The sequence below is a fragment of the Danio aesculapii genome, chromosome 1 (genome assembly GCF_903798145.1).
Source record: "Danio aesculapii chromosome 1, fDanAes4.1, whole genome shotgun sequence".
Classification (NCBI taxonomy): domain Eukaryota; kingdom Metazoa; phylum Chordata; class Actinopteri; order Cypriniformes; family Danionidae; genus Danio; species Danio aesculapii.
Genome location: NC_079435.1, coordinates 61,009,712 through 61,022,211, shown reverse-complemented (window position 1 = coordinate 61,022,211; position 12,500 = coordinate 61,009,712). Strand labels below are relative to the sequence as shown.

Sequence of the window (12,500 nt, the reverse complement as noted above, 5' to 3'; positions counted from 1 at the left end):
ACACAACAACTACAGCAATTAATCTGTTGTGGTGATTCTACAATTGCTATGGTAACACAACTATAGTAATTAATCTATTGTGGTCATTCTTTAGTTGCTATCGTAACACAACTGTAGCAATTAATTTGTTGTGGTGATTCTATGGTCGCTATGGTAACACAACTATAGTAATTAATCTATTGTGGTGATTCTATGGTCGCTATGGTAACACAACTATAGTAATTAATCTATTGTGGTGATTCTATGGTTGCTATGGTAACACAACTATAGTAATTAATCTATTGTGGTTATTCTGTAGTTGCTATGGTAACACAACTATAGTAATTAATCTATTGTGGTGATTCTATTGTTGCCATGGTAACACAACTATCGTGATTAATCTGTTGTGGTGATTCTATGGTTGTTATGGTAACAAAACTATCGTGATTAATCTGTTGTGGTGATTCTATGGTTGCTATGGTAACACAACTCTCGTAATTTGTTGCGGTGATTCTATGGTTGCTATGGTAACACAACTATAGTGATTAATCTGTTGTTGTAATTCTATGGTAGCTATGGTAACCCAATGGTCGTAATTTGTTGTGGTGATTCTATGGTTGCTATGGTAACACAACTATAGCAATTAATCTGTTGTGGTGATTCTATAGTTGCTATGGTAACAACACTATTCTAATTAATCTTTTGTGGGGATTTTATAGTTGCTATGGTAACAAAATGATACTAATTCATCTATTGTGGGGATTCTATAGTTGCTATGGTAACACAAGAACTAAAGTAACAAACAAATTATCATCTTTAGGGTGTAACACTATAGTATTTACTAATAAAACAACTGCATACATACAGTAGAAATATTATAAATAATAATAATTGATCAACTAGTATATTAACTGCCATATACTATTTAACTTTTGATTATTATTTACAGACTGGCTTATAACAATGCACATAACTTTGATTAATAAATGATAAATAAAATCCAGCAGCTCTGGCTTCGGTTGCGCTTTGAATGAGGGATTTTCACACAAGCCTGTTTCCTGTCAAATGCGTCTCACTTCCTCTTTTCTGCATTCTGCTTCCTCATCGTCACACACGCATGCAAGGTGCTGGTGTTTCTGTCGTTCTGTCTTTCACACACACCTTTCTCCCATCTGCACGCGCCAAGAGGAAGAGAAACTAAGAGGATGTCAGTGTGTAGAGCAGGAGGCGGTGTGTGTTCAGATTGGGAAATGTTTTCAACAGCGCATGAAAAGCAGAAGTGCCAAACATAGAGCTGCAGCAGTCAGAGCGCTTCCCAGAACACCAAGCTAACTATCCACACCTCTGATCAGAACTTATTTATTTATTTTTAAAAGGTGTCTTGACATTAAAAATATGTGTAATGTTAGTTGTTCATAGAAATCAATTCTGCATCTAGTCGTGATTCTCTCTTGAATCAATTCTGCGCTTATTTTTTAAGAGCACGCTGTGTTCTAGGCTTGTCTTTAACAGTCGACATCACTCTGGGCTAGTTTTTACACTAGACAGCGCTCTGGGTTAGTTTTTAACTAGCTAGCCTAGAGCTAGCTAGCCTCTAACTAGCTAACCTCTAGCTAACCTAGAGCACCGTCTGCTGTTAAACACTATAACCTTGAGTGCCATCTATTGTTAAAAACTTGCCTAGAGTACCATCTGTTCTAAAAAACTAGCCTAAAGCGTAGTTAAAAACTAGCCTAGAGCACCGTCTACTGTTAAAAACTAGCCTAGAGTGCCGTCTGGTGTTAAAAACTAGCCTAGAGCGTCATCAACTATTAAAAACTAGCCTAGAGTGCAGTCTGCTGGTAAAAACTAGCCTAGAGCACCATCTGGTGTTAAAAACCAGCCTGGAGCATCATCAACTACTAAAAACTAGCCTAGAGCACTATCAACTGTTTAATGGCTAGCTTAGAGCGCCATTAAAACCTAGCCTAGAGCGCCGTCTGCTGTTAAAAACAAGCCTAGAGTGCAGTCTGCTGGTAAAAAGAGTCATCAACTATTAAAAACTAGCATAGAGCACTATTAAAAACTAGCCTAGAGTGCCAGCTGCTGATAAAAACTAGCCCAGAGCACCATCTACTGTTAAAAACTATACTAGAGCACCTGCTGACAAAAACTAGCCAAGAGCACCATTAAAAACTAGTCTAGAGCGCCATCTGCTGCTCAACACTAACCTAGAGCGCCATCTGCTGTTAAAAACTAGCCTAAAAAACCGTCTGCTGTTAAAAACTAGCATAGAGAAACACTAAAAACTAGTCTAGAGCACCATCTGCTGTTAAAAACTAGCCTAGAGGGTCGTCAACTGTTAAAAACTAGCCTAGAGCACCATTAAAACTAGCCTAGAGGGCGGTCAACTGTTAAAAACTAGCCTGGAGCACCATCTGCTGTTAAAAACTAGCCTAGAGCACTATTAAAACTAGCCTAGAGCGCGGTCAACTGTTAAAAACCTGCCTAGAGCACCATCTGCTGTTCAAAACTAGCCTGGAGCACCATTAAAACTAGCCTAGAGCGTGGCCAACTGTTAAAAACTAGCCTAGAGCACCATTAAAACTAGCCTAGAGCACGGTCAACTGTTAAAAACTAGCCTAGAGCACGATTAAAACTAGCCTAGAGCACCATTAAAACTAGCCTGGAGCACCATTAAAACTAGCCTAGAGCGTGGCCAACTGTTAAAAACTAGCCTAGAGCACCATTAAAAACTAGCCTAGAGCACGGTCAACTGTTAAAAACTAGCCTAGAGCACCATTAAAACTAGCCTAGAGCACGGTCAACTGTTAAAAAGTAGCCTAGAGCACCATTAAAACTAGCCTAGAGCACGGTCAACTGTTAAAAAGTAGCCTAGAGCACCATTAAAACTAGCCTAGAGCACGGTCAACTGTTAAAACTAGCCTAGAGCACCATTAAAAACTAGCCTAGACCACCATTAAAACTAGCCTAGAGCACCATTAAAACTAGCCTGGAGCACCATTAAAACTAGCCTAGAGCGTGGCCAACTGTTAAAAACTAGCCTAGAGCACCATTAAAAACTAGCCTAGAGCACGGTCAACTGTTAAAAACTAGCCTAGAGCACCATTAAAACTAGCCTAGAGCACGGTCAACTGTTAAAAAGTAGCCTAGAGCACCATTAAAACTAGCCTAGAGCACGGTCAACTGTTAAAACTAGCCTAGAGCACCATTAAAAACTAGCCTAGAGCACCATTAAAACTAGCCTAGAGCACCATTAAAACTAGCCTAGAGCACCATTAAAACAAGCCTAGAGCGCCGTCAACTGTTAAAAACTAGCCTAGAGCACCATTAAAAACTAGCCTAGAGTGCGGTCAACTGTTAAAAACTAGCCTAGAGCGCGGTCAACTGTTAAAAACTAGCCTAGAGCACCATTAAAAACTAGCCTAGAGCACCATTAAAACTAGCCTAGAGCACCATTAAAACTAGCCTAGAGCACCATTAAAACAAGCCTAGAGCGCCGTCAACTGTTAAAAACTAGCCTAGAGCACCATTAAAAACTAGCCTAGAGTGCGGTCAACTGTTAAAAACTAGCCTAGAGCGCGGTCAACTGTTAAAAACTAGCCTAGAGCACCATTAAAAACTAGCCTAGAGCACCATTAAAACTAGCCTAGAGCACCATTAAAACTAGCCTAGAGCACCATTAAAACAAGCCTAGAGCGCCGTCAACTGTTAAAAACTAGCCTAGAGCACCATTAAAAACTAGCCTAGAGTGCGGTCAACTGTTAAAAACTAGCCTAGAGCGCGGTCAACTGTTAAAAACTAGCCTAGAGCACCATTAAAAACTAGCCTAGAGCACCATTAAAACTAGCCTAGAGCACCATTAAAACTAGCCTAGAGCACCATTAAAACAAGCCTAGAGCGCCGTCAACTGTTAAAAACTAGCCTAGAGCACCATTAAAAACTAGCCTAGAGTGCGGTCAACTGTTAAAAACTAGCCTAGAGCACGGTCAACTGTTAAAAACTAGCCTAGAGCACCATTAAAAACTAGCCTAGAGCACCATCTGCTGTTAAAATCTAGCCTAGAGCACCGTCAACTGTTAAAAAGTAGCCTAGAGCACCATTAAACACTAGCCTAGAGTGCTGTCTGCTTTTAAAACACTAGCCTAGAGTGCAGTCTGCTTTTAAAACACTAGCCTAGAGTGCTGTCTGCGGCTCAACCCTAGCCTAGAGCGCTATCTGGTGTTAAACACTAGCCTAGAGTGTCGTCTGTCATCTAAAAATGTAATGAAATTGCAGAAAATATATAATAATTGAAATTAATTTTAAGAAGTGATTATAGTGGTATGCCATGAGTTTGCAGGATGAGCATGTATATGATCCAGTGCGGAAGTAAACATGTAATCTGAACACTCCTCTGTACAGTATAAAGACACTTTCACATCTGCCTCTCTGTAATATGAAACAACAGCAGAGATGAAAGAGCAAAGAAACATTTGTGCCCCCACAAGGCTTTTGCTGATTGTTATTGGGGCCTAAACTTTCCCTTCCATTGCATGTGTGTGTGTGTGTGTGTAGGCACGCTCTGGCATGCTTGTCTAAGCTTCAATCAAAGGAGGCCTTGTTCACTGTATTTGTTATGTCTGAACGTCCGATGATGTGTGATGTGTCCCCACTTCCCCCCGTCACCTGCCAGGAACAAGCAGAACCAATAACAACGTGCCACACACACACACACACACACACACACACACACACACACACACACACACACACACACACACACACACACACACACGCACACACGCACACACACACACACACACACACACACACACACTTGTGCTTCCTGCCACTATCCCTGAACTATTCCATGCTAATGCAAAAGCACAACACCGGAGTGTGCAGCAGCCAGTTCTGATTCATTTAACGGCATGTTCCGGTTCCAGCAAATACACTCTGATGATTTTACCACTGAGTCCAAGGCAATTGGTCAGAGACCCCCAGAACTGTCTGCAGTGGGTTTAGTAGCGACGGACACTGACGAATAGAATAGAAAAGACTAGACTATAATAAAATACAGCAGGGCTTCCAAGAGTTCAGTTTGAGAGAAAGAGAAAATAATAGAGTTGAATAGAATAGAATGGGGTTTCTCAGACTTTGGTTTGAGAGAACTTAAAGAAAAATATTTGAAGAGAATAGAATAGAACATAATAGAATAGAATAGATTAGAAAGTAATAAAATGAAATAGAATAGAACATAATAGAATAGAACATAATAGAAAAGAACATAATAGAATAGAATAGAATAGAATAGAATAGAACATAATAGAATAGAATAGATTAGAAAGTAATAAAATGAAATAGAATAGGACAGGAATTCCCAGACTGGGGTTGAATAGAATAGAATAGAACATAATAGAATAGAACATAATAGAATAGAATAGAATAGAACATAATAGAATAGAACATAATAGAAAAGAACATAATAGAATAGAATAGAATAGAACATAATAGAATAGAACATAATAGAATAGAATAGAATAGAATAGAACATAATAGAATAGAACATAATAGAATAGAACATAATAGAATAGAATAGAACAGAACATAAGTTTGATAGAACCTAAAAAAATTGAATAGGTATAGGATACAATAGAAAAGGGTTTCCAAGTCTTCGGTTCGAGAGAACTTAAACAAATATTTAAATAGAATAGAATACACAAGAATAGAATAGAATGGAGTAGAATAGAGCAGGGGTTTCCAGACTTTGGTTTGAGAAAACTTAAAAATTATGTGAATAGAATATAATAGAACAGAATAGAATAGAGTACGCAGACTGGGGCTTAATAGAATAGAATATGGTTTCTCAGACTAGGGTTGTATAGAATAGAATAGAACCGAAATAATAGAATAGCATATATTTAAAAAGAATAGAAATAATAGAATGGAAATTATTGAACAGAACAGAAAGAATAGAATAGAAAGAAAAGAATCAAATAGAACAGGGTTTCTCGGACTGGGGTTGAAGAGAATAGAATAAAAATAATAAAACAGAATAGAAATAATAGAATAGAACAGAATATAACAGAACAGAAATAATAGAATAAAATAGGGTTTCTCAGACTGGGGTTGAACAGAATAGAATAAAATAGAATATAATAGAAATAATAGAATAGAACAGAAAAGAATAGAAATAATAGAATAGAATAGAACAGGAAAGAATAGAAATAATAGACTAGAATAGAGATAATAGAATAGGATCCGGTCTCTCAGACTGGGGTTGAACAGAAATAATAGAACAGAAATAACGGAATAGAATTAATAGAATAGAACAGAATAGAAATAATAGAATAGAATAGGGTTTCTCAGACGGGTTGAATTGAATAGATATAATTGAATAGAATTAATAGAATACACTAGAATAGAATAGGGTTTGTTGGACTGGGGTTGAATAGAACAGAATAATATAATATAGAATAAAATTGAATAAAACAAAATAGAATAGAAATAATATAATATAATATAATATAATATAATATAATATAATATAATATAATATAATATAATATAATATAATAAAATATAATATAATATAACATGGTTTCTCAGACTGCGGTTGAATAAAATAGAATAGAATAGAATAGAATAGAATAGAATAGAACAGAATAGAATAGAACAGAATAGAATAGAATAGAACAGAACAGAATAGGGTTTCCCAGACTGCGGTTGAATAGAATAGAATATAATAAAAGAGAAGAGAATAGGGTTTCCCAGATTAGATTATAGAAAAACTTCCTAAACTTGAGTTTATTAGGGAATAGAATAGAATGCATGTGTCTGTGTGCTGTTTTACTCTGGTCTTCCTGCACTAGCTCTTCCAGTGGATGCAGTTCAGCACAGTGATCATCAGGTATTTTGATTGTGCTTTATAATAAACAGAGATTGGTGTGACTGTGTAAGGAACAGACAGCAGGTTTGTGCTCGTTTGCTATGTGATGTAGAGTTTTGGGTTCTAACTCACCGGGAATCTGGCTGTGGGCGGGGCTGCCAAAGGGGGGCGTGTTGAGGGCGGGGCGTGTGTTGGGGGCGGGGCCGTGGTGTGGGCTGCACCGCATGGCACTTCGCCTCAACTGCTCAGAGAAAGCTAACGCGCCTGGCTTTACTGCATCATCCGGCTTCTGTCGGTGGCCTGCGCACACACACACACACACGCATGCACACACACACACACACACACACACACACACACACACACAGGACGACATGAGAGAGAACGATTTAGTTACTGACTGTTAACTGTCTATTAACACAATTAAAGCCACTTAAACACACACACACACACACACACAACTGTTAAATAGACGCACTGCGATCTGAGTGACCACACACACACACACACACACGCACTTCAGTACTTCCTACTAATGATGCTAAATGACTACTCACTGACGCAATGAAGTCATTACTTTAGCAGGGGGCGCTGTGTGTGTATGCATGTATGTGTGTGTATGTATCTGAGTGTCTGTGAGTGTGTATTTGGTTATGTATGTGTGTGTGTGTGTGTGTGTTTGTGCGTGCTTGTATGTATGTATCTGTGTCAGTGTGTATGTATCTCTATCTCTGTGTGTGTATGTGTATCTGTGTATGTATGTATGTATGTATGTGTGTATGTGTATGTATATGATTCTGTGTGTGTGTGTGTGTGTGTCAGACCGCACACATAGAGAGCAGGATTAATGATCAGAGGCGCTGAGAGAGAAAGGCAAACGCAGAGGAACAGAGAGAGACGCTCCTGCAGCTGTGTGAAAGCATCATCCACACACACACACACAGAGAAGTCTGCGCACGCGAGGAGAGGAAGTCCTGCTGAAATCAGAGAGTGTGTGTGTGTGTGAGTGTGAGCGCTTTGAAGAGCAGGCCAGCGCGTCCCGCCAGACAGACCCAGAATATGCGGGGTGGCGCCGTCTGATGGATTCCCGACCGGAATAACGGACCAACGGGGGAATAAACCTGCCACGGCCACCAACACCAGAGCGCAGGGTGATACACACTCATATAAAGACATGCTATTAAAACACACACACACACACACACACACACACAGATGCCGACTGCCATGATGACTGCTTGATTTGTTAACAGGTGGAAGTGGTGCAAAATCTGATGTTGTGTTTGCCTGATTCTCTCCACAGGAAACCCCCCCTGTAATAAAGTGTTGAACTCACGTCGGGGCTCTCGGGGTCCGTCCACTGTGATCTTAATGGCTCTCTGATATGTGGCCACTTGAGGAGGGTTTGTGAAGACGGTGATGGTGAGAGTGAAGCTCTTCCCTAAAACACAAACACACACACACAAACAGGTTAACAATGCATTCTGACACTGTGTTCTAACTACACACGACACGGCACCGCAACACGTGTTAAAAGGGGTCCTTCTCATGTTATCATCAATACTGTGTATCAATATGTATCAGTAAACGAAGTAGCCTCATATTGATTAATAGTATATTATGGCGTACCTCAAGGCTCAGTTCTGAGTCCTTCGCAAATACAAAGAAAATAAAACAACAACAAAAACAACAACAATACAGTCAGGTACTAGCAGGTGCGTGTGTATATGTGCGTGTGTATGTATGTGTGTGCATGTGAGGGTAACTTGGTGGACAGGTCAGAGTACATACATAAGGGAAAATAACAGTCAATAAATGAAGCAAGTATCAAGTATCAAATAAAACAGACAGAAAGGAACCAGTCATTGGTAAGGAGTAACAACGATGACAGTAATGTAATGATAGTAATAATAACAATAAAAAGAAAGTAAGGACAACCGAAATAATAACTGACAACAACAATAACAATAAATCACCAACTACTACTGCTGCTACTACAGCCACAACCACGACTACTAATACTACTAAAAATATCTACTACTACTTATACTACTACAACAATGACTACTACTACTGATACTACTACAACAACGTCTACTACTACTACTACTACTGATACTACTACAGCAATGACTGCTACTACAACATCTACGTCAACAATATCTACTACTACTGATACTACTACTACAACATCTACTACAACTGATACTACTAAAACAACATCTACTACTTCTGATACTATAACAACAACATCTACTACTGATACTACTAAAACATCTACTACTGATACTACTACAACAACATCTACTACTTCTGATACTACTACAACTAAAAATATCTACTACTACTTATACTACTACAACAATGACTACTACTACTGATACTACTACAACTAAAAATATCTACTACTACTTATACTACTACAACAATGACTACTACTACTGATACTACTACAACGACGTCTACTACTACTACTACTACTACTACTGATACTACTACAGCAATGACTGCTACTACAACATCTACGTCAACAATATCTACTACTACAACATCTACTACAACTGATAATACTAAAACAACATCTACTACTTCTGATACTACTACAACAACATCTACTACTACTGATACTACTACAACAACATCTACTACTACTGATACTACTACAACAACATCTACTACTACTGATACTACTAAAACAACATCTACTACTACTGATACTACTACAACGTCTACTACTACTGATACTACTATAACAACAACATCTACTACTACTGATACTACTAAAACAACATCAACTACTACTACTGATACTACTACCATGTCTACTACTACTACTGATACTACTACAACATCTACTACTACTGATACTACTACAACATCTACTACTATTGATACTACTACAACATCTACTACTATTGATACTACTAAAACAACATCTACTACTACTGATACTACTACAACGTCTACTACTACTGATACTACTATAACAACAACATCTACTACTACTGATACTACTAAAACAACATCAACTACTACTACTGATACTACTACCATGTCTACTACTACTACTGATACTACAACAACATCTACTACTACTGATACTACTACAACATCTACTACAACTGATACTACTACAACAACAACATCTTCTACTACTACTGATACTACAACAACAACAACATCTACTACTACTGATACTACTAAAACAACATCTACTACAACTACTACTACTGATACTACTACAACATCTACTACTATTGATACTACTACAACAACATCTACTACTACTGATACTACTAAAACAACATCTACTACAACTACTACTACTGAAACTACTACAACATCTACTACTATTGATACTACTACAACAACATCTACTACAACTGATACTACTAAAACAACATCTACTACTACTGATACTACTACAACGTCTACTACTACTGATACTACTATAACACCATATACTACTACTGATACTACTACAACAACAACATCTACTACTACTGATACTACTACAACACCATCTACTACTACTACTACTACTGATACTACTACAGCAATGACTGCCACTACAACATCTACATCGACAACATCTACTACTTCTGATACTACTACAACAACATCTACTGCTACTGATACTACACACATACACTAGGGACAATTTAGCCTACCCAATTCACCTGTCCCGCATGTCTTTGGACTTTGCGGGAAACCGGAGCACGCGGAGGAAACCCACGCCAACACGGGGAGAACATGCAAACTCCTCACACTAGCATGTACATAAAACAGGCTGGCATGGTGGCTCAGTGGTTAACACTGTTGCCTCACAGCAAGAAGGTTGCTGGTTCGAGTCCCGGCTGGATCAGTTGGCATTTCTGTGTGGAGTTTGCATGTTCTCCCCGTGTTGGCATGGGTTTCCTCCAGGTGCTCCGGTTTCCCTTACAGTCCAAACACGAGCGCTATAGGGGAATTGATGAACTAAATTGGCCGTAGTGTATGAGTGTATGAGTGTGAATGGATGCTTTCCAGTACTGGGTTGCAGCTGGAATGGCATCTGCTGGGTAAAACATATGCTGGATAAGTTGGCGGTTCATTCCACTGTGGCGACCTCTCATGAATAAAGGCACTAAGCCGAAGGAGAGGGTATATTTATCTGCGATGTGTGTGATGGAAGGGTGCGAGACTGTAAAACACAGAAGACTGAGCTGTGGTGTATTTCTGGATGAAGACATTATTATGAGTCTGACAGACGGCTGCACGTGTCACAATAAAAGCCCACTATCAGACGCTGAAGGAGTTTAGCGAGTCGCCTTTGTGGTGTCCTTAAACACACACGGAGTTCAGACGGTACAAACACTGCGTCACGCGAACACATCCACAAATACACAGAGGACACATGAGGAGGATCTGGAATAATACTGGAGATATGGTGAGGCAACACACACACACCATACAGTAACACAGACACATATAAACAAATTATAAACAAATTTCCCCATATCACACAGACACACACACACACACACACACACACAAATGCTTTGTTTGGGACGTCCCCTTGAGAAAAACTGCACTTCCTCCCTGTTTGGACGGCGAGTCTCTCAGACAGAAAGACTCCCAGGCAGACGCTAAACCACTGAACCAGTGTGTGTGTGTGTGTGTGTGTGTGTGTGTGTGTGTGTGTGTGCGTGCGCTGAAGGTTTTGTAATGACTGTGTTAGACAGGATGAGTCAATGTTTTGCATTTATATTTCTAGAGAACTTACAAACCGTACGCTGCTGTTATCAGATAGCATTATGGCATTATTAGCACATGTTAATGTACAGGAGTGTTTACATTAAAATATACTTTAATTAGTATGAAATGAAAAGAATTACCAATAACAATTTGATTTAAATAAACACTCACTCACTGGCCACTTTATTAGGTACACCTGTCCAACTGCTTGTTAACGCAAATTTCTTATCAGCCAATCACATGACAGCAACTCAGTGCATTTAGGCATGTAGACATGATCAACACAATCTGCTGCAGTACAAAGCGAGCATCAGAATGGCGAACAAAGGGGATTTAAAAGACTTTGAACATGTCATGGTTGTTGGTGCCAGACGGGCTGGTCTGAGTATTTCAGAAACTGCTGATCTATTGAAATATTCACGCACAACCATCTCTAGGGTTTACAGAGAATGAGCCGACAAAGAGGAAATATCCAGTGAGCGGCAGTTCTGTGGGCGCAAATGCCTTGTTGATGATGCCAGAGGAGAATGGCCAGACTGGTTCCAGCTGATAGAAAGGCAACAGTAACTCAAATAAGCACTCGTTACAACCGAGGTCTGCAGAAGAGCATCTCTGAACACACAACACGTCCAACCTTGAGGCAGATGGGCTACAGCAGCAGAAGACCACACCGGGTGCCGCTCCTGTCAGCTAAGAACAGGAAACTGAGGCTACAATTCACACAGGCTCACCAAAACTGGACAAGAGAAGATTGGAGAAACGTTGCCTGGTCTGATGAGTCTCCATTTCTGCTGCCACATTCGGATGGTCGGCTCAGAATTTGGCATCAACAACATGAAAGCATGGATCCATCCTGCCTTGTATCAGCGGTTCAGGCTGGTGGTGGTGGTGTAATGGTGTGGGGGAGATTTTC

The 12,500-nt window shown here is 39.4% G+C and overlaps 1 protein-coding gene across 2 annotated transcripts in view; it reads right to left on the bottom strand.

The window, feature by feature from the left end:
* The window catches only part of LOC130233538 (runt-related transcription factor 1-like), a 144,732-nt gene that overhangs the window by 8,267 nt on the left and 123,965 nt on the right, over nucleotides 1-12,500 (bottom strand). For both annotated transcript variants that reach the window (XM_056463629.1, XM_056463638.1), the window contains 2 exons: nucleotides 8,187-8,291; nucleotides 6,983-7,150 (listed from right to left, as the gene is read on the bottom strand). In XM_056463629.1, the coding sequence (XP_056319604.1) occupies nucleotides 6,983-7,150; nucleotides 8,187-8,291 (273 nt within the window). The remainder of the gene's footprint in view (nucleotides 1-6,982; nucleotides 7,151-8,186; nucleotides 8,292-12,500) is intronic.